This window comes from Stegostoma tigrinum, chromosome 25 (assembly GCF_030684315.1).
Source record: "Stegostoma tigrinum isolate sSteTig4 chromosome 25, sSteTig4.hap1, whole genome shotgun sequence".
NCBI lineage: Eukaryota > Metazoa > Chordata > Chondrichthyes > Orectolobiformes > Stegostomatidae > Stegostoma > Stegostoma tigrinum.
Window position 1 is genome coordinate 34,610,168 of NC_081378.1, and position 27,339 is coordinate 34,637,506.

At 39.5% G+C, this 27,339-nt stretch overlaps 2 protein-coding genes across 5 annotated transcripts in view; one reads left to right on the top strand and one right to left on the bottom strand.

Annotated features, from left to right (window-relative positions):
• rad51ap1 (RAD51 associated protein 1) overlaps positions 1 to 8,425 on the bottom strand; it is a 46,263-nt gene extending 37,838 nt beyond the window's left edge. Inside the window, exon 1 of one of the 3 annotated variants that reach the window (XM_048553672.2) lies at positions 8,322 to 8,425. In XM_048553672.2, coding sequence (XP_048409629.1) covers positions 8,322 to 8,338 — 17 coding nt within the window. In that variant the 5' untranslated portion in view covers positions 8,339 to 8,425. The remainder of the gene's footprint in view (positions 1 to 8,321) is intronic. The other 2 variants (XM_048553671.2, XM_048553673.2) reach the window with 2 other exon arrangements.
• Positions 8,426 to 8,591: 166 nt separating this feature from the next.
• c25h12orf4 (chromosome 25 C12orf4 homolog) overlaps positions 8,592 to 27,339 on the top strand; it is a 51,108-nt gene continuing 32,360 nt past the window's right edge. The window contains exons 1-6 of one of the 2 annotated variants that reach the window (XM_048554321.2): positions 8,592 to 8,655; positions 18,463 to 18,667; positions 21,820 to 21,965; positions 22,653 to 22,834; positions 24,394 to 24,493; positions 24,923 to 25,044. In XM_048554321.2, the coding sequence (XP_048410278.1) occupies positions 18,472 to 18,667; positions 21,820 to 21,965; positions 22,653 to 22,834; positions 24,394 to 24,493; positions 24,923 to 25,044 (746 nt within the window). In that variant the 5' untranslated portion in view covers positions 8,592 to 8,655; positions 18,463 to 18,471. Of the gene's footprint in view, positions 8,656 to 18,462; positions 18,668 to 21,819; positions 21,966 to 22,652; positions 22,835 to 24,393; positions 24,494 to 24,922; positions 25,045 to 27,339 lie in introns of those variants that run through there. The other variant, XM_048554323.2, reaches the window with a different exon arrangement.

Consider the following 27,339-nt stretch of genomic DNA (forward strand, 5'->3'; position numbering starts at 1 on the left):
TGGGAAATAGTCTCTGGCTATCAACTCTATCTATGCCTCTCGTATCTGAGGTCAGGTATAATGAGACGCGCAGTGACCTCCGCACCTTTACATCGTGGGTTCGATTCTCCGATGGGTCCTACCTTCTGCTGTTGTCTTCATGGACGTGAGATCGAGAAATTGCCTGAAATCCATTGGCCTTCAACATCAAGTGGGGAATCAGCAAAGCGGATGGGAGGATGGGGCATCATCTGTTGCCCCAATTCCACCTCCAGTTACCCCATTCCCCCTCAGATATCCTCATTTTCCCTCAGTTACCCCCACTCTCCCTCAGTTACCCCCACTCTCCCTCAGTTACCCCCACTCTCCCTCAGTTATCCCCACTCCCCCTCAGTTACCCCCACAACCCCTCAGTTACCCCATTTCTGCCTGTTACCCAAACAACCCCTCAGTTACCCCATTTCCCCCTCAGTTACCCCCACTCTCCCTCAGTTACCCCATTCCCCCTCAGTTACCCCACAACCCGTTACCCCATTCCCCCTACTACCCCCACAACCCCTGTTACCCCATTCCTCCTCAGTTACCCCCACAACCCCTCAGTTACCCCATTCCTCCTCAGTTACCCCCATAACCCCTGTTACCTCATTCCCCCTCAGTTACCCCATTCCCCCTCAGTTACCCCACTCCCCCTCAGTTACCCCCATAACCCCTCAGTTACCCCCACAACCCGTTACCCCCATTCTCCCTCAGTTACCCCACTCCCCCTCAATTACACCCACAACCCGTCGGTTACCCCCACAACCCCTCAGTTACCCCATAACCCCTCAGTTACCCCACTCCCCCTCAGTTACCTCATTCCCCGTCAGTTACCCCCACAACCCCTCAGTTACCCCATTCCTCCTCAGTTACCCCCACAACCCCTCAGTTACCCCATTTCCCCCTCAGTTACCCCCACTACTCCGCAATTGTCCCATTCCCCCTCTGCTACCCCTGTTCCCCTCGGTTACCCCCAAATCCCCCTCACAAACCCGCCCACCAGTTACTGGGCCTCAATTGCAAGACATTTCCAAGTCAGGATTGTGAATGGCTTGGAGGGCAACTTGCAAGTGTGGTGTTCCCATTTATCTGCCAACATTTGTTTTATCTATTCCCATTTATCTTCCAGATGGAAGTGGACATGGATTTGGATGATGCTGTTTAAGGATTTTGGTAAATTCCTGTAGTGCAGCTTAGATAAGCCACATTAATGCTACTGAGCATCAGAGGTGGAGAGAGTGATATTTGTGGATGTGGTACCATCCACAATGATGTCAAGCTTCTTGAGTGTTCTTGGAGCTGCACCTATTCAGGAAAGTGGGGAGCATTCCATCACACTCCTGACTTAGACAATAGGCGCTGGAGTAGGCCATTCAGCCCTTCGAGCCAGCACCACCATTCATTATGATCATGGCTGATCATCCACAATCAGTATCCTGTTCCTGCCTTATCCCCATAACCCTTGATTCCACTATCTTTGAGAGGTCTATCTATCTCTTTCTTGAAAGTATCCAGAGAGTTGGCCTCCACTGCCTTCTGGGGCAGAGCATTCCATATATCCACCATTCTCTGGGTGAAGAAGTTTTCCTCAACTCTGTTCTAAATGGCCTACTCCTTATTTTTAAACTGTGTCCTCTGGTTCTGGACTCATCCATCAGCGGAAACATGCTTCCTGCCACCAGAGTGTCCAATCCCTTAATCTTATACGCTTGTACTAGATGGCAAAAAGGCTTTGGTGAGTCAGGAGATGAGTTACTCATTGCAGTATCCCTAGCCTCTGCATTGCTCTTGTAGCCACTGCATTGATGTAGTGAAGTCCAGTTGAATTTATGGTCAATGGTAATCCCGAGGATATTGACAGTGGGGGAATTCAGGTGATGGTGATATCAATGAGTGTCAAGGAGCATTGGTTAGATTGTCTCTTATTGGAGATAGTCATGGCCTGGCATTTGTGTGGCACAATGTTCTATGCCACTTGCTAGCCCAATCAAGGATATTGTCCAAATCTTGTTGCATTTGAACAATGGACTGTTTCAGTATCTGAAGAGTCGTGAATGGTGCCGAACATCATCACTTCTAGCCTTTATGATGGAAGGTCATTGATAAACACCTGAAGATGGTTGAACCTAGGACACTATTCTGAGGAACTCCTGAAAACATATCCTGGAGCTGAGATGACTGACCTCCAACATCAAAAATCATCTTCTTGTGTGTCAGGTATGATTTCAACCACTGGAAGATTTGCCCCCTTTACCACTGATTCCAGTTTTGCTAGGGTACCCTGATGCCACATTCAGTCAAATGAGGTCTGGATGTCAAGGCTGTCACTCTCACCTCACCGCTGGTATTCAGCTTTTTTGTCCAGGTTTGAACCACGGCTGTAATGAGGTCAGGAGCTGAGACCCTGACAGAACTCAAATTGGGCATCACTGCCCAGATTATTGCTGAGCGGGCACTGACTGATAGCACTATTGGTGACACCTTCCATCACTTTACTAATGATTGAGTGTAAATCAATGCGGTAGTAAATGGCCAGGTTGAATTTGTCCTGCTTTTTGTATACACCCGTTCCCTGTTCCATTTAGCACCAAGCTAGATTATAACAGATTCTCTTTTCTTTTGTAAAAATAGATTAATATGCATGCAACAACAGTGAAAAACTATCAGAAAAACACAAAACAACAACATATTGAGTAAAATGACATTATTCAATGTTCCTACATTTTTAAATGTACATTAGAGTTTCAAACATCCACTTTTCTCGAATTTCAAATAGTCTCTTGGAGCTTACTTATTTCTTCATAAAGTAGTCAGAAAACAGACTGCTTCTTTTTGCCTATTACAATTTGGAAATTTCCCTGTTTTCTACATCTGTTTTAAAACTGCAATAATGATCTTCAGGCTTACCTCATTCACACATTTTATTGAATGTACATTATGCAATACTGATTTATCATCAATGCAGCAGTCAATGGGTATTGCTGCAAAATCCCTTTTTTCAAATACCTCCAATAATTTCACAAGGGAAAATACTACATCGACTGCCTCAACAAGAGCAAGGAGATTCTGCTAAGGTAATTCTTCTGAACTTTTGAAGCTACCCAAACTAAAAGGGTAATATTTGCCTCCGTCTCCCAAAATAAACATTAAAAAATTTCCTGTGCTTGGAACAGATAGAAACTTGTATAAGAAGCATCAGTAGAAACATTAAGTTTCACATTCCTGGTTTCCACCAAGGATGGAAGTTTGAAAACACTATGCATCATTCTTAATTTTTTTCGATGCTTTGTTCATCCAAATAATATCTTCCACTTTGGGGTTTTTCGCTGTCAACTCCTAGGCCTCAAAATTAGCATATGACCTCATTTAGATGTCCAGCCAATTTAGCGGTCCAATTTGACTTCACAATTCCTCCATTGCATTTGGAAGATTCAGCATCTTTTCCCTACTTTGACTAACTGTGATGGAGTTAACATTTTCTAAATAAGATTGTTATGCAAAGCAACACTCCAATCACTGGGTCTGATTTTCAATCCAAAACTATTTGACCATAGGAACTAGGAGCAGAAGTAGGCAATTCAGCCCTTCGAGCTTCATCCACCATTTGATATGATCATGGCTGATCTCATCTCAGCCTCCACTCCACTCTCCTGCCTGTTCTCCATAACCCTTCATTCTATTAGTATTGAAAGATCTATCTATCTCCTCCCTAAATTTACTCAATGTCCTGTCATCCAGTGCACTCGGGAGTAGTGAATTCCACAGATTCATGACCTCTGAGAGAATTTTACTTCATCTCTGCCACCTAAAACTGTGACCTCTCATTTTAGACTGCCCCACCTAAGCTGTACATGCATGAACTGCTCAATTTTGCTTCATAAGACAAACCTGTCATCTCTGGAATCAATCTAATGAACCTTCTCTGAACTGCCTTCAATGCAATTACATGCACTTCATGTTAAGGGACATAAAATTGTATGTAATACTCCAGGTGCGTTTTCACCAATGCCCTATACAACTGCAGCAACACTTCCCTGCTTTTAAGCTCAATTCTTTTCTCAATGAGTGCCAAAATTCCTTTTGCCTTCTTTATTACCTGCTGTACCCTGCATTCTAGTTTTCTGCGATTCATGCATGAGGACTCCCAGATCCCTTTGCACCGAAGCACTCTGAAGCTTACTTCATTTAAAAAAGTAAGTTGCCTTTCTATTCCTCAGACCAAAACAAGTAACCTCACACTTATCCACATAAAACTTCATCAGCCAAGTTTTGGCTCAATCATATTTAATTGTAAATTTCTTGTTTCTTCATTGCAACTTACTTTCCCACCTATTTTGGTGTCGTCTACAAATTAGGCTATAGGATTTTCTACATTGCATCCAAGTAATTAATATAGATTGTAAATAGTTGGGGCCTGAAGTCCAAACTCTGTGGTACCCCAGTGGTACCCACAAAAAGACCAAGAAGCCTGGCTTCCAATTTTGAATTCTGCTTGAAGCCCAATTATGACGATGTTGTCAAATTCACGGCACTCTTTCCTCCAGACTAAAAAAAATCAACTGCATGCACAGTAAGGATGCCCAAAAATTACCCCCACCACCCACTCCTCCATGGCGCTGGTAAAACAGGGCAGGGCTGGCTTCAACAAGATGGACCTTCCTGAGAAGTACCAAGCTCTAGAGGCATCATTTAGACAATCTACACCTTGATTGAACTTGCGGAGTGTTCCAAAAAGTGTTCTGTTTTGGATGGCAAAGAAACACTCTTTTTAGCTGAACTCCCTGCAGAAATACAACTCTAATAAGAATTGATCTACATTCCCAAGTATTCGCTGCTAACAAATAAAAGAAAATCTTCAAAATTCCTATCCTGAGGTGCATCTACTTTTGCCCCAGTTTTACTCCACAATCTCAATCCACTAGCTTGGCTTGAGTCTTGTAAGTCCCGTTAGAAGACATCTTTTCTAAGCATATTCATCTATGATACAGTGCTGGTGGTCCCCTATCTACCACCTCTGCGTACACGTGAAATTCTCTCAAGACTTTGTAGTGGCTTCTTTATGGCAGATTTTATTAACTCATCTTTCAACTTGTTTGTAGCACAGAGACTTTCTGATCGAATGGGCTTCTGTTCTTGGTAACATTTCTGGTCCTTGACCTTTATAAGCGGTATCCTCTATCTTGCTTACTAAACCTTTCTGAATAGCTACTGTTGTGATCTCTTTGTCTATTAATAGGATTCTTTCCAACAGTTCATGATCTCTTTTTAGGGACAAGTTGACTTCAGAACCACTGCATGAACTTACACAGCCTTTTCTCACCTTCACTTCTTGTACCTCCTGCTCCCAATCCATGGGCTAATGTCTTGTTGGTTATTCTGTACAATCGTAAAGGTGTTATACTCTCCAGTGGCCTTACTCAATCTCCTAATTATAGTCCAGTTTTTCCACTGACTAGCCCCTTGTGGCACAAATATGACTTTCGTACCCACTTTGGTAGCTGTCCTTTTGATAATCTGAATTAGTCCATCCTTCAGTAAACAAATTGTCAATGTTAAAAGTCTGATCCACATAGCTGTGTAATATATGGTCACGAGAAGTATCAGGATCCCCTATCCTGTTCTTTAACTCCTTTAGAATCTATAAATTTGAAATTTACACCAAGCAATTCTTGAACGATGTTCCCAAGCAACCTTGTCCCTTGCTATACAAATATTGTTTCTCCATCCTTACCAATAACCTTTCCTAGGCATCAGTGGCTCAGTGGTTAGCACTGCCATCTCATTGTGCTAGGGATCCCAGGTTCGATTCCATCCTATGGCAACTGTCTGTGTGGAGTTTGCACATTCTTCCCGTGTCTGTGCATGTTTGCTCCCACAGTTCAAAGATATTCAAGTTAGGTGAATTGGCTATGATAAATTGTCCAGGAATGTGTAGGCTCGGATGACTAGCTGTGGGAAAGGTAGGGTTACAAGTATAGGATAGGACAGTGGGTCTGGTTGGGATGGTCTTCAGATGATTGGTGTGGACTCATGGGCCAAATGGCTTGCTTTCACACTCTAGAGATTCTACGATTCCACTACTATTTATGCCCCTCTCTTTCATAATAAACAACATCTCCTTGATTGAAACTGGTTTCCAATAGCTTTACACCATACTTTAAAGATTGCTGGATCCTTTGTGAAACTGTCACTTTATTAAAAGCCTGTCTGCCTGCATGTAGTGCCTTCAAATGTTCAACACAGTAAAGTTAATTGTAGACCCTTCACAAGCTGGGTGCTGATGACTTATAATGGATAGAACTTAACGATATGTAACAACTACTAAATGATTTGGACTATATTTTACGATCATCTGCAGTGAATTCTTGACATTGCCAGCCATGCTCGTGCAGACGATAGAATTTTGGCAGACCAAATCATAAACAATGAATCATTTTGTCTATTACTGCATAGTTCCTTTCACATAGCCTGTCGGTAAAATGGCTTCCTGCTGTCATATTCAGAACTGTTAAGTTCATATTTCTGCATATATCTTGTAATTTATCACGGGCAAATTACCCCCCATTCTCAGATACTCATTCTCAGTCCACGTCCAGTCCCACCCCCATTTTCATTACTTGATCCATAATTATTTTCATATTTTTACTATGTGTTATTGTTGATTGATTCAATCTGGTTGCCAAACCTATATGTAACATTTTTCATTCTTATCCCACATCTTTATGTCCATTACCACTATCTCGATGAAGTACCTTGCTCACAGCAGACCTACTGGAGGCATGACAGCGTCCTTCAATATCTTACATCTATTACTTAACACTTCGACAAACTTGTAACATTCCTCATTCCGTGTTCCTGAATCATTTACTAAAATTTTTAACCTTTTGGCGGAGGCATCAACAAATTGCCCACGTTGTTTTAACACAATTAACTATTAGTCTTTTAAATTTCTATCCCCTGATGTCAATAACACTTCTTCAAAATAATTTACTTAGTAGTATCTGACCAGCATAAATTGCAAAGTTACAGGATTTTCCAAATCCATTGACTTTCTTACTTTCCATATCCAGTTTCATATACACTTATTTTTATCAAAGGCTTACTCAATAACATCAGTATTGAATGGAACACTGAAAAAATGATTTAATTATAGCTATTTTACAAGGAGTAATTACTCTTTTTAAAACAAGATTTTGTACGTTATTTTCTCCAAATGTGAAGCTGGTAGAATCTCAAATTCCTTGCCTTTGGTCCAACCCTTATTTATCAGAGAGTATAGGTACCAATTTAATCATCTACTTCACCCAGTGCAGACCTACAGCCACCATCTAATACTTTGTAGCTCAGTTCTTGTCCACATTCCGGAAATTGTAATTTAATCCTCTTACTAAATCGGCTGTTTCAGTATCTGTTAATGGTCAGTCAGATAAGTTTTTTATCCATGCTTCTGTGTTGTTATTTTGTGTGAGTTTGTCTAGTTTTTTCTGCAGCTGAGCTACAAACCTTCTCAAAACTCACTAGCTGTCTAATACTAATCAACTGAAAGATTCTGCCACCAACACATTCGTCATTGGGCTGAAACTTCTTACGACCATAAAAAGGCCCCTCTTTGATCCATGTATCCACATTCTTCTTCTGAATCTTTGAATATTCTACCATACTTTTCATGCTAATTCATGGTGCAATGTTACTTTGAATCACACCTGAAACATTACTTGACTGAACTCTGTGCATTTATGGGGTTCATTTGTCTAATGTAAGTCCCAAATTCTCTTAGCTTCTAGAATTCAACAAAAGCATTTCTGTCCTTATTTCTCCTCATTCAAATTCTTCTTTCGCACCTACATCTTGATCTTTAATGACATTAAGACTTCCATTTTCTTTTGAATGGCTGATTGCCCCATTTGCAACATGAAAACAGATGGAAAACACTGCTTTCCAAGTATATTTATTTTATCGTGTTTCTGACATTTCTTCTCAGAATGTGTTTATCTGCATATTTAATTTCTGTCAAACCTAGAAGTCTATCTGGATTTGACAATGTGAACTCGTCTAATAGCTGAAATGCCAGCACAGATTAGAGAATTTTCAAATATAATTTCTGCAGTCCTGCACACCATGTACTAAATTCTACGACTGGTCTTTTGTGGAGCAATGTTCCCTCGTCCTGAATGTGAACATACCACCGTCGGGTCTCTCCCCGCCACCAAGCCTCTCCCAAGGTCCACCATTTCCCCCACACCCCAGGATGTCGCCTCCATATTCCGGGCCTATCTCCTCGATCATACCCAGTTAAATCCACTCACCTCACCGGCCTGGCCATCGCTCTCCCACAACAACAGAGCTTGAAGCAAAATGAGAAATAAATCACCCGCCAACACACGTCAGCGCCCAGCCGCACATTCACCACAACTGTAAAATTACATTTACCGTTTAAGGAATTACACAATAAAAGGCAAAAACAAAAAACGTTTAAAAAATACTGAGGCTCGTATGCAGTTAAACAATTCCGCTTCCTAGCGCTCCGTAAATACTCAGACGATATCCTACCGAATCAGCTGCTTGATATTGAAACACGCTTTTTAGAAAAGGTGCTTTGGGTTGCAGCTAGTTCCTGTTTGGGGAAGGCTTTGGCTACAGGTAATGGTCAGATTTATTAATTGTCGCTTCCGAGAAGGAAAAATGCCTTTTGCTCAATATTTGCAGGAGGAGAATATAATGTGTAAAACATATGAAGAGTTTTTAAAAAATATTTCAGTTGTATGTACCATACGTCTGTGCTTTGTTTGTGTACATACATGAGTAGATTGTATCCTAAAGTTCTTCTTCCATTTTCTCTTTCTGTAAAGCATTTATTAATTCAGACACCTCGGTTAAGTTGCAGCTTTCTCTCTCTCTTCTTCGCCCTCCCCATGCATTATAAATACGCTTGATAAGAACAATTGTGGAGGGCGTTTATAGAATCCAAGTTGTTGAAGTCATTGTCATTATGGAACACTTGTAGTTTTTTCTACAACACTTTTCCTGGGCCCATATTATTAACAGCATCTTGCTTGAAGAATACTCAATTATGGAATATTGGTCAGCATCTGCATTTACTGAACCTACAGAATAAGGTCTTCTATTTTCTTCAATATGCTCATTTGGCTAGAACTCAGCAAAAAAATCCACTAAGAAAGAATTTTGGTAACATCCTCTGAATGCTGGTAACTAAATCTATCTGTCAAATGGCATGTTAAAAAGATACCTATTGTACTTTAAAGCTGGATAAACAAGATTAAAGTTCAGTGTTGTCAGGCTAGTAATTTGTGTGAAACTGTGGCACTTCAGAATTAATTATCAAACTGGTGAGATGTAGGTTTTTGTAAGCGCCCTTCAGAATCCACAATCAGTTCTTTCTGTTCCCACTTTTAACATAGCCAGATTGTAACACACAATCCTCATTACATTAGGAACTTATACCAATGATAAATGACATACCTTAGATCAACCTCAGATAGCTGAAAATAATGGTATTGAAATTATAACAGGAAAGGTACTCTGCACAAATGGAAATTGCTGGAGAAACTCAGCAAGTCTGGCAGCATCTGTGGAGGGAAAGCATGGTTAGTATTTTGTGTCCAGAGACCCTTCTTCAGCACTTTCTATTTGAGTTTCAGATTTCCAGCATCCACAGTTCTTTGTTTTATTTCAAAGTATTCTGCTTACATTGTCAACTGCAATAATAAATTTACATCAAACAGCTAGAAAACGTCTGAATGGAGTTATTTTTTATTCATTGATGGAACGTGGGCATTGCTGGCTGGACCAGCATTTATAATGTATCCCTAGTTGCCCTCGAAGGTGGTGGTGAGCTGCTGTCTTGAACTGCTGCAATCCATTTGGTGTAGATACCCTCAAAATGCTATTAGGAAGGAAGCTCCATGATTTTTGACCCTGTGACAGTGAAGGAACAATGATATATTTCCAAGTCAAAACAATGAGTAAGTTTGGAGGAAAGCTTACAGGTGGTGGTGTTTCCACATATCTCTTGCTGTTGTTCTAGTCAGTAGTGGTCATGGGTTTAGAATGTGATGTCTAAGGATCAGTGTTGCAGCTACACTCAAAGGTCTTCACTTGGGATGTGACAAATTCAGTTCTATTCTGGGAACATTACCAGGACCCATAGCTTTAGCAGTATCCAGTGTCTTCTACCATATATTGGTGTCACATGGAGTGAATTGTGACCCTGGGAACCTCAGAAGAAGGCTGAGATGGATCATCCACTTAGCATTTTTGACTAGAGTGTTTCAGGCACTTAAGTCTTACCCTTTTCACCAATGCTGTGGCCTTCCCCATTGTTGATGGGGATACTTGTGGCACCAGCTCCTTCAATGAGTTGTTTAATTGTCTACCACTGTTCACCACTGAACGTGGCAGATATGTGCGCAGTCTATCCCATTTGGTAGTGCCATACAACATGATGGAAGGTATCTTCAGTATGGAGATGGGACTTCATCTCCACAAAGATTTTGCAGTGGTCACTCCTGCTAATTCTGCCGATGACAGATATTTCACACAGGCAGATTGGTAAGGATCAAGGAAAAACAAATATGTTTTTTGGTGCTGGAAGTTGAAGTCTCCTACCAGAGCAGATTCAGCATCCTTTCCACCTTCTTTGCTTCCTCCCAAATTCAACGTGGAGGAATACTGAATCATCGTCTGATGGGGGTGATATTTGGTAATCAATAGGAGATATCCTTGTCCATGTTTTATCAGATGCAATGAGACTTCGTGTGATCCAGAATCAACATTGAGGACTGATGAACGACTAAGGATCCTGGGATTATACTCATTAGAGTTTAGAAGGTTGAGGGGAGATCTAATAGAAACTTACAAGATAATGTATGGCTTAGAAGGGGTGGACACTGGGAAGTTGTTTCCGTTAGGCGAGGAGACCAGGACCCATGGGCACAGCCTTAGAATTAGAGGGGTTAGATTTAAAACGGAAATGGGATGACATTTCTTCAGCCAGAGAGTCGTGGACTTGTGGAATTCATTGCCATGGAGTGCAGTGGAGGCCGGGACGTTAGATGCCTTCAAGGCAGAGATCAACAAATTCTTGATCTCACAAGGAATCAAGGGTTACAGGAAAGTGCAGGGAAGTTGAAATGCCCATCAGCCATGATTTAAATGGCGGAGTGGACTTGATGGGCCAAATGGCCATACTTCCACTCCTATGTCTTATGGTCTTATGGACTCCCAGGGCATGTCACTGTGCCACCACCTCTGCTCTCATTCTGATAAGACAGAATATGCCCAGAGTGGGGATAGTATCTGAGACATTGTCATCAAGGTATGTTTACATGGTTTTGACTTTGTCAAACTGCTGCTTGTAAGTCAGTTCTCCAAGTTTTGAACAAGTGCCCGAATATTGGTAAGAAGGACTTTACAGGGTCAACGGGGCTAACTTTACTGCTGTAATTTCCTATGTTTAGTTCAATGCCAGATGGTTAGTGTGATTTCATTTTCTTTTGAGATTTTTTTAAATGATTTGATACAATTGAAAGGCTTCCTAGGCCAATTCAAAGGACAACTGGGAATCAAACACATTTCTTTTTTGTGGAGTTACATTTTAGATGGATCAAGTAAGGATACCAGATTTCCATTCCTAAAGAAAACTCATGATCCAGAAAGGTTTTTATCTTATGACAATTGAGAATGGAATTGACAATTCCAGATTTCATTGAAATCAAATTCCACCCTCTGTCCTGGAACCTAGAACATTACTTGGGTTTCTGGATTACTAAATCAGAGACAATACCTGTAACATCATTTCTTCCCCCTGTATATTCCTCCTCTCAGAACAGATTTATTCTGATGGATTTTTTAGATTGTCTGTCTTTCTATTTTTAAAAAAATGTCTCTTGAACTATTATCTTGCCTTATGTGAAGTATTTTAAAAGAATGTAAAACATTGCAGTTACTGAAAATCAAAAATTTTTAAAACGCTGGAAATATTTAGCGGGCCTGATATCGGCTGTGGAGAGAGAAACAAAGTTAAAATTTCAGGTCTGTGACCTTGCTTCAGATTTACGATCGTGGTCAAGGAGAAGCTAAAATTCAATTAAGTAAGGTGGAAGCAATAAATGGAAAATCCCTTGGAGTGAGGTGGGGTAAATTTTCAAGAGGAACGTTCCTAGAAGAGAGGTCATAGTGAATTCAACACTGACAGCAAAGAAAAATACTACAGTGCTATATTCCAGGTGAAGCAGGATGCCCAGTGTTGTAGAAATAAGGACAATGATCTTCTGCGGTTTATAAGGTAAGTGCCACTACTTTTGCTCTGCCATCTTGCACTGTCAAGTCCCCAACTTACTTAAACTCTGCCACTGCGCACATGTCTCATCAATGCTAATAGACTACAACTCACCACTGACCTTTCTTCCATCTGCTTTCATCTCGGTCATTCCTCCCTGTCTTATTGTCGGAAAAACTAGCCCATAAATAGAAAAGAAATCCAAGACCAACTGTAGTTGAGTGGTGGCTGACATCAGGTTTCTTGCTTTCTATAAAGAGAAAATTCTAGAGTTAGCTGGGGAAAAGCACAACTGCTTGTGAAGCCAGGAGGCCCTCAATGGCCATCCAGCCCATTAACCTTTATCCTTCTTTGACAACTAATTCTCTCTCTTAGGAGTGAGCTGGTGGTATCCAGCTCACATCCAAACCTGAGAAGGAAGCCATTCAACTCTGAAAATGCATTGGAAAAGCACCCGCCTGCACTCCCCCCACCTGTTCAAAGAGAATACCCTCAGTGGATATTCTATTGAGAATAGACCCAGGATCCCAATCTAGCGAGCAGGTCTTTGCATCTGGTCAAAGAGATGTCCCAGGAGTTAGCAACCAGACAACAGCTGCAGAGCAAGCAGTTGCTAAGTTTTGGGCAGAAGATGTTCAAAAGGGCATGACGATTTAATTATTGTGAAAACGAACAGCAGGATGGATCTTCAGAGGCATTCGCTGAGCTGGATACAGTACACATATATCTGACTGACTGCATGGAAAAGTTGGTGACTATCATGGTTACCAAGTCCTCCATACTCTGTCTGCCAGATGTTTGCAGGGATCTGCATCACATCTCCTTACCTATAGGTCAACATCAATAACAAGGAGAATGGGAGGACAAGGGACCTTAACATAACCTGAAGTGCTGCTTCCTCTCAGAAAGACCAGGCGGTGCCAGTTGGCACACGTCGAAAGAAGTTATCACATACAGGATACAGCAGAGGTGCCTCCCCGACCGCCCCAGCCCAAAAGAAAAACTGTGACCCTAAAGCCTGCAGAAGTTCAAACTGAGGATAGTGAAAGGACACTCTCTCAGCGGACCTGGGCTAATAATGCCAAACAGCACCTACCGTATAACCACTCAAGATATCCATGCCAACTGGACTAGCTACAAAACTGGCTTCCGCTGTCGCGAAGTTACGACTGCTGTTTGCACCCAAAGGAAGAAAAAGAATTAGGGTGCATCATTCACTTTGTTTAACTGGGCAAATGAAAATATATTTACCAATGTACTGCAGTATAATTTTGTATGTCAGACTTGGTTAAGTCTCACATCCATGTGGGAGATGGGTACCCTCTTCAGATATCTCAAGGATGAAAGAAGTTACAATCCCAAGCGTTGACAAAATGAATTCCCAGAGCTTTACCTTGATTCTAAAGAAAACAATACTAATTTATTCCATCCAATTTGTGTGAGGTGAGAGTCATTTTGTGTGGTTATTGTACAGATGGCTTTTGATCCAATGTGGCAAGGTTCCAATTTTCTTTGTGAGACAAACGTGCAGGCTCCACCTGTGATGTAAGATATTTCTCCCCAGCCACCTTGTTCCCTTGAGTGTTGCTTTTCCTGTAGTCCCATAACCCCTCAGCTTCCTCCCATTTCAGTTGAGCCCTTTAATATTACAATTAATGTTCCCACTTTACCTCCAGACCCCATCACTTTTGGAAATTCCCTTCCCTTGGTGGTCCTGCACACTCACATGCAGAGGCCATGGTGATCGTGACCTGTGAGAACCTTGCCACCTCCCAGAACACCCAAACAGTTCCTGCTATCTATGAGGTCCTACTTTTCTATCCAAAATTTCCCTCTATCACTGTGAATGTTCTTTCATCAACCCTGCGCAATGAACCCCATTCCCAGGATTGAGTTGCTCACTACAGCCAGGACTCCATGGACTGCTCCCTGATAAAGTGACTGCGGCAGATCCCTTGGACTGACATGACAGGACAGCCCTGGCAGTTAGACTGATACCTCTACGGCACCCTGACCAATGCATGCTTAATTCTCAGTCTGCTTGTACTTGACCTGCATATTGACTTTAGCCTGATCCACAAAGTCTAAGTATTCTAATCCCTGGAGTCTGCAAGGCTAAGAACCTGACTGACTGACTGTGGCCAGCCCCTTGATTAACAGTGGAGTAGTCCCCCTTGATTCCACTAAGTACTGTTTCACTTTGACTTTCACAGATGGCAATTTGCTTAAAGCAAATGCAGCGTGTTTTCTGTGAGAGCTGCTGATGAATACTGAAGGTGTGATTTTATCTGTAATTTTTGTGTTTTTAGCTTGGCTTATGGTTTTTTTTCTGACCATATATTGTGTAGAGCTGTAATGCTAGTTTTCTTTTGGTTTCTTTTCTTAATTCCAAATATATTCTTTATTCTTTAAAAAAACTTTGTGGATATATACACATTGTACAGAACCGAATTGCATTTGTGACAATTGCATATCAAATGAACGAAACAAAAGCATTGAACTTTGACTCTGTTGAACTCTCTTATAAATACAATATCAATTTTTACATAGATTTGAGACACTGGGAGATTCCAATAACTGAATGGACCCCCATTTACTTTCAGCAGAGACACCTCAGACAGTGGTCTTTCCCCACTGCGCCTTGGTGGCGGCTGCCGCAACTTTAGTGCGACCATCAGCACATAATCTTCATTTCTGTATTCTGCAACTAAGGATTGTACCTAGGTACCTTCGTACCTAAAATGGTGCTGTCAGTGCCGACTCAGTCATTTGAGTACGTGTAACAATAAAGCTAATTCATTTCCAGTCAACATAGCATGATGTAGCGGTGCCCACTTACCCATTCCCTTAACTGTTTAGTACTCCCACCTTCTGTCTCTTTCCGTGGAAAAAGTACTGCAAACCACTTGCAGCCTCGCAGCCTGCGAGTCAGGGCTGAGGTCATTGCTTTCTTAGTGCATGCTCAAAGTGAAATAGGCAGAGGCTGGCAGCCTCCAAAAAAGTGCAAGGTGAGCTTTAAGAAAGTAAGCTAAAAACTATAATATACACATGCATCTGCGCAGGATGTATCTGCTTGAACAGAATAATATGCAGAAGCATGCAAGTCCTAGGTGGCCCTGAATTCCAAAGTAAGCTATTGAAAACCTGAACTGGGGATATGTGAATTGATCTGAGCGCTGATATGATGGTGCGGTGAGTCTGGTGGTTTTTTGATACTGACTGGTATGGATGAAGGATTGAGGGGAATCAGTTTGCAGAACATGTGTTAAAAACACAGCTGGAAAATGAACAGAACAAGCAATTGGAGAGCTAAAGTCACAAGGTACCAGATAGAATTGCATATCGGGAACTTGCACGGTTTGCTTTCCTGGTAAAGGAGAGGTGAATTGGAAATGGCATATAAATATGACAAGATGGGATGTTAATGATATACCAAATCTCGCTTGTACCAAGTTTCCATTTCTTTTCCCACCTTGATAACGAGTTTGTCAACATTGCAAAATTTGGAAGTTTCCATGTAAAGCTTAAGGGAAAAACTGCAGAATTGTTTTAGCGATGTCAAGTTTTAGACTTCTTTTTCATTCTCCATATATTTTCCAAATTTGTCACCATTGCTCATGCCAAACCAGAAAAGGGAAAATTCTGTTTAATATGAACTGTGTGTGTGAAATGTGTTTTCATTTGTGCTAAATTGAGAAGCAGAATGTTTTGTTTGTGGTTTTAAAATATGGTTCCTACAAAGTTAGTGTTTAGTCAGTAATGTTTTTCATCTATTGTTACAGTATAACGCATAAAACATAAAATTTCAGCTATTAAATGGAATTTCTAATTTTGTTTTTAAGTTATAGGCCCTTACACCTATAAGAACAAAATTGATTTTTTTTATCATAACCTAACAAGTAGGTGAGTACAACCACATATCCATGAAATCAGTATACATTGACTGTATACTCCAGAAGGATGTTCACTTTAAAGCATAGTTATTTTTCAAAAATTTCCATCATTTGGAAATATTTTGCACATACCAGCATTTATCTCTGTTGGGAATGTAATATCCATGCCATTTTGGAAATCTTGAAAACAGAATGCTGGAAAGACATCAAAGGACAATCTGCATTTGTAATGGAAAGTATGTTGATTTTGGTTTGTATATGTTATCACAATGTTTATATATAGGTAAATTTTGAAATCGAACTCCAATCTTTAATTAAAAATACCTAAAACACCAACATTTAGATACATGTTTGACATAAGACTTGAACATCATGAGGGTAAAATTCTGCTCTAAGAGGAGAGCTTGTAAATGGAGTATGATGCTATGAACGGAATCATGGAATGTTATGGGTATATATATAAGTCAATGAGATGCATATTGTTTCTGCACACACTTCCGTTTTTACCACAGAAAGCTATTTTGAAGAAAAGCAGCTGAACTATCTCCTATACTTTGGCCAAAACATATCCCGCCACCAAATGGGGAAAAATAGGTTATTATCACATTTGTGTGTGGAATGTTACTATACACAAATTAGCTTGCCTTATTTCCCAATATTACAACTTTATGCCTAAATTTTACAAGTAACGTAATGGGTATTGAGTGCTTTGATGGATTCAGAGGTCATAAAGAGGACTATGTAAATATAAGTCAAGGAATCGATGGAGTAATATGTTATATGCAAAATTCATCTTTCTCCTACCTCAATAACAAATGTAACAAGTCTTCAGCATTGCAAAGGCATTCTTCCTTTTTCTTAAATAAACATCTCTGGCTTGATTTGATTTATTGTAGACCTATTGACCTGAGTACATTGAAAAGTTTAGTTTTGTTTTGCGAGCAGTACAGGCAGATCATGACAAACAAGGACATACAGATCCAGACATAATGGGAACTGCAGATGCTGGAGAATCCAAGATAACAAAGTATGGAGCTGGATGAACACAGCAGGCCAAGCAGCATCTCAGGAGCACAAAAGCTGACGTTTCGGGCCTAGACCCTTCATCAGATCCTCAGCTGCTTGGCCAGCTGTGTTCATCCAGCTCCACACTTTGTTACTTACAGATCCAGGATGCTTAGAGCGAGGAATACAAGGTTACGGCTGTGCAGGGGGTATACAAAGCAAGATCTAAGTTATTTGAAGTTAGAGAGGTCCATTCAGCAGTCTGATACCAGCAGGGAAGAAGCTGTTTGTGAACCTGTTGGTGTGTGTGTTCAAGCTTCTCTATCTTCTGCCTGACAGAAGAGGTTGGAAGAGAGCATTACTGGGGTGGGAGAGGTCTTTTATGTTGGCAGCCTTTTCTGCGACAACAAGAACTGTAAATGGAGTCCATGGATGGGAAGTTGGCCTCTGTGATGGTCTGGACTAAGCACACAACCTTCTGTAGTTTCTTATGGTCCTGGGCAGAGCGGTTGCCGTACTAGGGTATTATGCACCTGGAAAGAATGCTTTCTATGGTGCATCTGTAAAAGTTGGCCAGAGTCCTTACGGACATGCCAAATTTCCTAAGCGACCTAAGGAATAAGCAGTGTTGTTGTGCCGCCTTGACCGTCACATCTACATGGCAGGTTGAGGCCTTTGAATTGACTTGAAACAAAATGTTTTAAATATGAACATTCATACTGCCCTTCTAGTCAACTGAAGATTTTTAATGTCTTTTGAGTTTGTAATTTACATGACGTATTGTAAATGGCAAAAAACAATTCTCTTCTTTATTTGACATCCTTTGCAAACCATACAAAACAATCTGGCCTCATGAATTCTAAAATCTGCATAAAGTTTATTAATACACTACAGCACAGATTGCTAATACCACACGAGGATTCTCTTGTATTGTATAAATCCCTACAACCCGCTTTTTGGATTGCGTGGGACAATTTTTGTGAAGACAAAGGTATTGGGTAAGCATTGCGCTGAGTGGCATCCCTTATGCCTTAAATTTGTGTGCCTCTGAATCTACAAGGATTATAACCCATTGCATAACAAACAAGTGCAATAATCTACTGAAGAAGAGTCATTGGACTCGAAGCGTCAACTCTGCTTTCTCTCCACAGTTGCAGACATCCAATGTTTCTCCTGCAATTCATGTTTTAGCAATAATCTACTGTTTTATAACCTATTTATGTAATAGATCATTGTTATTATTTGTTCCAGATTGGAATAATGTTAGTGAGCACAAGAATTAAAGAAAATCCAGCAAATGTTCGACCATCAGAAAAAACATTTGTCTTTAAGTTCAAGATAGGACAACAGTCATGTGTGCTGACTGCACCCATCCAGATCCCTATGCAAGGAAGTATCACTGATTTACATGGCCGTCTAATGTTCTTACATAATCTTCCTTATTGTGTTGACAATGGTAAGTATGTTGTGTCTCAACTTGCAGGCAGGTCCTGTTCACCTATCATAACTGTGTTGGGTGATCTACAATGATATCCAGTCAGTTCATGTCTTGAATTTAAAATTGACATCCTTGTTTTCAAAACCCACTTTTGCCTTGATCATTCCAATCTCCACAATCTCTTGCAGGTTCGCAACCCTCCAAGATATCTGCCTTACTCTGATTTCCTGTGCATTCTCATTTCAGACTTAATCACTCTTTCATTGGCGGCCTTGCCTATTCTTTACCTTGCCTCTACGCTTTGGAATACCCTCCTACACCTGTCCATCTTGCTTGTCTCCTTTAAGACACTCCTCAAAACGTTTTAACAATCTTTTGATTATTTAACCAAATATTTCCTTATATGGCTCTCGTTCTATTTTGATTTGCAGATTCTTGTGAAGTGTCCTGGCGCGTTTTATTAAGCATCAAGGTGCTGGATAATTTTTGCTTCTATTACTTATATGTTCACAGGATATGGATGTTGCTGGCTAGACCAGTATTCATTGCCCATGCCTAATTTGCTGTTGAGATGGTGGTGATAACCACAATCCGCGAGCTGTGGTATAGATAGATCCGCAGCAGTGTCAGGGAAGAATAGATGAATTTAGGGGAGTTTTATTTGTACTGTAGTTTAAAGACCATGTACGTTTTCCAAATCTGTGGTATGTGATGTGTCTCTCTAAGAAAGCCTACCCTTTGTTTTGGAAATTCAGCACAGCTGTGTTTCTCCTATCACTTCAGTAGTACAAAATCTTCAACTTACCATTTTTAAACTGTCCCGAGTGCTGTGAGCTAGCTGTTTAGCCTCTGCCCATCCCTGAATACACTTCTAACTTGATGAAGTGTGCTGCCTTGCTGCTGTATTCCCTCTACAAGTGCTGTATTGACATTATTCATTGTAACTTGTGTGATGTTAGTGTACAGATTTAAAATTGATTCATTAATTGATTTATTTTAGCTACCTTTCTGCGAAAGAGCAATGAAGAGAAGGAAACTACAAAAGAGCCAGGAAATGGAAAAATTTACATTTTCCAGAGCAAACTTTTGACTTTCTATTTAGAAAAAACATATGGTTTGAAATTTATATGCCATTGAATGCCTAATTATCTGCAAATCTTTTAGTCCATCAGTAAAAACAACTAAGAGTCATAAAGATGTACAGCATGGAAACAGACCCTTCAGTCCAATTCGTCCATGCCAACCAGATATCCTAAACTAATTTAGTCCCATTTGCCAGCATTTGGCCTATATTTATCTAAACCCTTCCTATTGATATACCCATCCAGGTTCTTTTTTAAATGTTGTGAAGGCTAGTACAATTACAATTTCCTCTGGCAATTCGTTCCATTCATGCATCACCCTACACATCAAAATGTTGCTCCTCTGGTTGTTTTTAAAATCTTTCTCCTGTTCACCTTTAAACCTTTGCCTTCTAGTTTTGGACTCCCCTACCCTAGGGAAAAGACATTGTCTATTTACCCTATCCATGCCCCACATGATTTCATAACTTCTGTAAGGTCACCCCTCAACTTGCGACACTGCAGGGAAAATAGCCCAGTGTATTCAGCTTCTCCCTATAACTCAAACCCTCCAACTCTGGCATTGTCCTTGTAAATCTTTTCTGAACTCTTTCAAGTTTCACATCATCTTTCTTATTGCAGGGAGACCAGAATTGAATGCAGTATTCAAAAAGTGGCTGAACAAATGTCCTGCACAGCCACAACGTGATGTCCCAATTCCTATACCTAATGCACTGACCAATAAAGGCAAGCGTACCAAAAGCCTTCCTCACAACCATGTCTACCTGTGATTGTTCTATGCACTTAAAAACAAATATTTGCAGAAATAGGCTGGTTGCCTGTGTCTTCTGACCCAAAATGCAAATTGTATTATCTATATTTAAATTCAATACCAAGAGTATCTCTCTGTGCTTTACACTAAAATGACATTTTGTGCAAATGTCAACTGGCACAGATAATGGGTAATTATTTATTAATAATACCTCAGTGTTTCCGTGGTAGAGAATTTCAAGGAATCATCACTCTATGGGTTAAGAAATTTTTCCTCATTTCAATCTTAAGTAGCCTACTGTATCCTTAGATGGTGACTCCACGTTCTGGACTCCCCAGTCATCTGGAACATCCTTCGTGCATTTACCCTGTCTAATCCTATTCAAATTTTACAGTTTTCTATGAGATTCCTCCTTCATTGTTTTTAAACTCCAGTGAATATAGTCCTATCCAATCCAGTCTTCAGTCCTGCCAACCCAGGAATCTGGTAAACCTTCATTGCACACCCATCCATTGCCAGAATATCCATCCAGTGATAAGCAGACTAAAAATGCACACGATACACTGAGTTCTCACTAAGGCCCAGTACAAATGCAGCAAGACTTCACTGCTCCTGTATTCCAATCTCCTCATTGCCTTCGCTGCCTGCTGCACCTGTATGCTTACTATCAGTGGCTGGTATTCAAAGTTACACAAGTCTCTTGGCACCTCCTTTCCCAATCTGTCGCGATTCAGATAATAAGGTGCCTTCATGTGTTTACTACCAAAGTGGATAACCTCACATTTATCCCCGTTCAGGTTCAGCAAAACTGTGATTAAATTCTCCTCTGTCTCTTGTATAATAAAATCTGTTTAGTACTGATCATACCTCACCTCATCGAATTGGTTTTAATTTCATATTATTTTAGTATTAAGTTGCCGGTTTTCCTTTGGGGCAGTTACAGGATGTGTTGGTGTGGGAAATGGAAAAATGGTGTATTGGTGTATGAGGGACAAACACTTCTAAAGTTGGGACTGAGACATTTTGTAGCTTAGTGGAAACATTTCTCTATTCAGCTGTTCTAAACATGATCTGGGTGCATTTAATACAGGATACCTCCAAATGAAAATATATCCTATTCTCGCCATGATAACAGAAAAACGACAAAAACGTAAATTCTTAAACTCTCTATGATGTAGTTTGAAATCTGAACAATTCTGTACCTTTTTCTGACAAACCTGATATGTCAGTAAGGAATTAATTTGGATCTGCATCTTTCATCCATTAAATTTATTTATTGCTTCTTTTGATAGAAGGCAAAATTTTCTTTTCAGCGCTTTGGTTTAAATATCTTACAGACTTAAAAAACTCTCTTCATCAATTTGTTAATGAAGAAACTAAGAAGGCCTACGATAAAGAAGCAGAAGCTGCTTTAGAGAAACTAAAATCCAGTGACATGCATACTGAGCAACTTGTTAATACTTGGGCTAAAGCTTATCATGAGGTACCTATTTCAAAACTTGTCTACAGCTTTGTAGTTGATAATGTCTGATGTGTCCGATGTTAAAATCTCACAATTCAGAATGTAAAAAAAACTTATTTAGTACAGGAATAAATTGTTAGTTGCAGATATATATTAATTGTAAGGGCAGTACAAAGACCCGAGTGTGAATAGTTTTGACTTTGTTATTTAGCAAGGCTCTGCATTTAATACAGTATCAATGCACAGTTGCTCCATTGTGGTTTACTTAGTGTTCTGGTATTGGTGATTATAGTTAGAGTCATAGAGTCAGTTCATGAGTTTCCACGCAAGTTATTGACAAACTCTTTTTATAATAAACAAAAAGTATAAGTTTGTTGGAGTGTTTTGTTATCATGCTTTGTTTTAACTTGTAAGTTTCTTCCTATCCTTTTGGAATAAGAAAATTAACAACAGCTGTGACAGAATAGTTCATGAAACCAGGTTACATTGCATGACATTTGTTAAATCACATTTTAATGAGAGTAAATACACTTATTTTTTAAAAAAAGAAACAACAACCACATGGGTACAGAGGAAACATCTTTGAAGTAACTTTCTACGCACATGGCCGCTACATTTTCTTCAAAAAAGACCTTTTATTTTGTGCAAGTAATAATTACACTTAGTAACTCAGGCTAAAGTTACTTAATTATTTTTATTATTTTGTAGACAACATTAGAATATGCTAGGCTGGAAGAGCCTAGTTGGGATGAAGATTTTGCAGATGTTTACCATGATTTGATCCATTCTCCCGCCTCTGAAACTTTATTGAATTTGGAACATAATTATTTTGTCAGAGTCTCGGAACTTATTAGTGAAAGAGACATGGAATTGAAGAAGCTGCAGGAAAGGTTTGTAATTACCTTACATACAATTAAATGGATTCACAGAAATTACAGCTTTTCCCAACCATCACCAAGACATCTGTCATTGGGGAAAGTTTCAATTATTATAAAGAATATTGGAGTAGTTCATTAAGAAATGCATAACATAATGAGCACAGCTTCATGAAGGGGAAATCATGCCTGACAATTTGTTACAGCTTTTTCAAAAGGTATCAAGCAAAATAGATGAAATTAAACAAGTAGATGTAACATATATTGCATTTCTAAAAGACGGTCAATAAGATATTGCGCATAAGACAACTTAATATGCAAATAGTGGGAGTAATAAAAGGATAGTAGTTTGGCTAAGTTATAAAAAATAGGGAGTTGAAAATGGTAACCTGTAACAAGGGGAATGCCACAGGGATCAGTGCTAGGTCAACATATATTTCTGTCTGGGATTTGAATACACTGTCTCCAAGTTTGTGGATAGCAAAGTGCTGAAAATAACATAGAGTCAATGGTGGGATATAGACAGGTTATTAGTAAGCATAAAGATGAAGCACAGAGGTGTTTGGGGTCCCCATGGATGAATCACAAAAAGCTAGCATCCAAGTTCAGCAGGTAATAGGGAAGGCAAATTAACTGTTGGCCTTTATTTCAAAGAGAATGGAATGTTGAAATAGTAAGGCCTTGCTAAAATTGTGCAAGTACCTAGTCAACTACACCTGGAATACTGTGTGAGGTACTAGAAAGATGTACTGGCATTTGAGACAGCCCAGAGAAGGTTTACAGGGTGGACTTCAGATATGGAAGAATTTTCTTATGAGGAGGTGTTGAGTGCATTGGGCTTATACTCATTGTAGCTTAGGAGAGTGAACGGACATCTTGTTGCCAAACATGTAGCCCTGATTTCATTGAATGAAGAAAAAAAATTCAATGGGCCAATGGCCTACTTCTTTCTGCATCTTACAGAGGGAATGCCATTCTTATTTAAGAAACTAACTGAATAATGTTGAAGCCATTACAAGTGAGACAACAATTTAATAGCAGTGGATATCCAGACTAGGATTGATTTCAGTTTGATATGGGTTGATCACTTGTGTTGAGTTATTTTTGGAAGTCATTTTGATTATGTATTTACGGAGTGCTGATTAAAACTTAACGCAGTTGACTGAAAGTTACTGCATCCACAAATATGGGGATCTAAACTGACTGCAGTGAGTAGTCTTAATTTTGGGTGCAACTGTATTTCCAACTGGGTCTAATGTTGGCAGACTTGGGAATCACCATTTTATCCAGTCCAGTTCTGCTGGTGTACAGTATCCATACTCTTAAAATATCTTCCAACTCCTTTAAGTTAAAGTGACTGATTTTAACACAAATATTTCAGGGGCTATGTACTGCTCATCATTAATAAGAATTGACTTTGAGAGATTTATACTTGAGGAATGCTAACTCTGACTTGAAACAATCTATATTTTGGAATACTGTATTACATATTTTTTCCCTGTTTTTGCTGATTTAAAATGGTTAGTGTTTTATTCCTGTTTGAGGAAAATATACACAAGTTTAATTTCTTTCAGGCAGTCTGTGGAAATGGATAAAGTGATGCAAGAACTAGGGAAAAGCCTTACCGATCAAGATGTAAACTCCGTTGCTGCTCAGCATTTTGAATCCCAACAGGTATTACAATCAAAGTTTCATTCAATGTAGAAATTTTAATCCTGTAATTTAGTAATGCAAGGAAATGTTGTCAACTAATGTTACAGAATTACCTTAAGAAAAAAAACCTCCCTTTACCCAAAATGCCACTAGTTTTGCACATACTGGGAAAGAAATTGAACTTATTAGATGAAAAATATTTGGGGAAAAATGTTCAATTCTCCACTGAACCTCAACCCATGGTGACTTAGAAGTTAAAAAAACTAAAATTCAGGTTAGGGTGTTGTTCTGTACAAAGATTTCTACAGCTTGTACAAGACACTACACAAGCCTAATGTCTGAACATCTCCATGAGAACATATGAATATATCTGGTCTTGTTTAAGCACTGCCTCAAGTCCAAGAAACAGTTATTTTAATTCAACAATGTGGATAACATTTTTGTGATCAGGTGTTGGAGAACAAATGGGCCCATGAGCTGAAACAATTAATGACTATTCAAAAACAAGAATATCAAGAATGGGTAATAAAACTACATCAGGACATGCAAAATCCTAACAACAGCACAGTCAGGTAGGGTATTTGTGAATTTGTTTTTGGTCGGTGATGTTTAAATTGCTGTGATTAAAATATACACTTTTTTAAAAATGCACTTGCCTTGTCAAAGCAAGGCATTTTTGTTATTTACTATTTTGGGGCATTAAGGCATTATACTGTACCTATATCTGAGCAACAGCTTATATTTACATTTCACCTTTAGCACAATGAAAGGTGTCAAGGTTCTCCACAAGACATTTTATTTTAAAAATGTACAATGCCGAGCCAGGTAAGGAGATCTTTGATCAGAAGATCAAAAGTGTTGTGAAAGAGATTGGATATAAAGAGTGTCTTGAAAGAGTAAAGAAAGGTAAAGAGGCAGAGAGATTCATGGAAGGAATTCCAGAGCTTAGGGCCTAGGCAACTGAAGTCATGGCCAGCAATGGAGGGGCAGTTATGACTGGCAAATGCAAGAGGCCAGAATGAAAGAAAGTTAGAAATGTTGAACTGCCTCTCCTCCACTTTCTAAAAGTAAGAAAGGAGTCAGTTTTTTTGTTCATAATTGTTTATTAAGATTTCTTAGTTCTGTACAGATTCCAGCCTCCGCTTTTCCCTTCCTAATCCACAACACTTTCTGAAGGAAACTGTTCCTTTAATATGTACTCCATTGAGTTTTGGCTGCTCTCATTTACTCCAGAATTTCCCTAAAGGGACCATTATTTTACAATATTGTCAGATTCCTTTAAGGGAAATGGGAATTACACTGTCTCTCGCGCGTTCTCTACTTCCGCTGTACTTTTACTGACACCCATTTACATCCTGGCCACAAGATAAGCCAGCTGTCATTTGGACATTGACTTACAAACTGATACCACGATCCTTGATTGTTTTTCAAGAAAATTTATAAGGTTAAATTCCTTCCTTTGCTTTCTTTTTCTGTCAATTGTGTATGCTTTTGTGCGAAAGAGGCAGTGAAGCAATATCCCTGAGTTTTGAATGATTTGTTAAATAAAACATACCTTTGATTTCACCTAAAGGGAATTTGCTGTGTGCTTATTTCTCAGATTGAAACTTAATAAAAGGGGGCTTTGGGAGCACACTTCAGTAAGCAATGGGAGTTTAAAAAGTGAAAGAAATAAATCAAACAATTCCTTGCCATTTCGAATCTAAATGGAGGAAAAATAATCCTAATTTAAATCCACCCACTGTCCCCTTTTCTCCATGACAGGCTTGATTTCACATATTACTAAAGCTTTCCGATCACATTGTATTTTTTTTTTGCCAGACCCCTCCATTCCCTGTGCCCCGTGTCTTCTAGTAAACCAGATTACCAGAATAGAGTTCTTCCCCCAGGTGGTCTTATGTAATGCCTTGAAGCTGTCCAATTTTTTTTTCTGATACTTTGGACTTCCTTTCACTTTCCTGCTAGCATGTAACCTATTTAGATGGGTGGAAAACATAGATATAGTAGTTATTCCCTCTAGGGCTGGGTAACATCATAGTAAGGAAGGCAATTTTGGGTTATGACTGTTTACCCACTGGTATAGGCTATACCTGCCAAGTGTTTGCAAAGAACTTTTGATGTGTACTGTCTATGCTGGAGACATGTGCAATTTGCAATTTGGCTGATTTTCCAATATCTTGTATAACATTTCAACTATTGCATGCTTTTCTTTTACACAAGCCTTGCTGAATAGAGTCTCGGCAGCAGTATTCATAGTTATTTTACTTAAGTTTATGGACACTAGTGAGAACTTGTCATTTGCTAATTTCTCCTCTCGGTTAAAATTAAGTTGATATTCCAAGACTCGTGCAAGGACATATTTCCATAACCTTGTCCACTCTCGTGTGCTTGTTCTTTTTGTTTATTAAGGCAGATAAGCTGAAGCTAGTACATAAATTCCAGGGCTTATGGGGCCAGGAGTCTTCCAGTATTTGATATGTTGCACTGAAGCATTATTTGCTCAATAAGAGGTTCAAATTCTTTATTCATAATTTCAACATCCTGAACAGTAGTTTTAATTTTTATGATGAATATAAATTCCAGACAGTTCTCCTCTTGCTAGCCAGATGCTTATCTCCAGAGATCAATGACACTGGATGAGGAAAATTTGGTTTCTACAACACAATGCAATACTGTCCTGATCCTAATAAATTTATAGCGTAACCACAGTCAAATGCTTTGTTGTTCAATTAATTTGTTATTAATTACTTGCTTTCATTGCTTAGACCTTTGAGTATATGCGTAGGGATATTTTATTGAGGCTGTACAGGATATTGGCAAGGCCTCTTCTGAAATACTGTGTCCAGTTCTGGTTATCCTGTTATTAG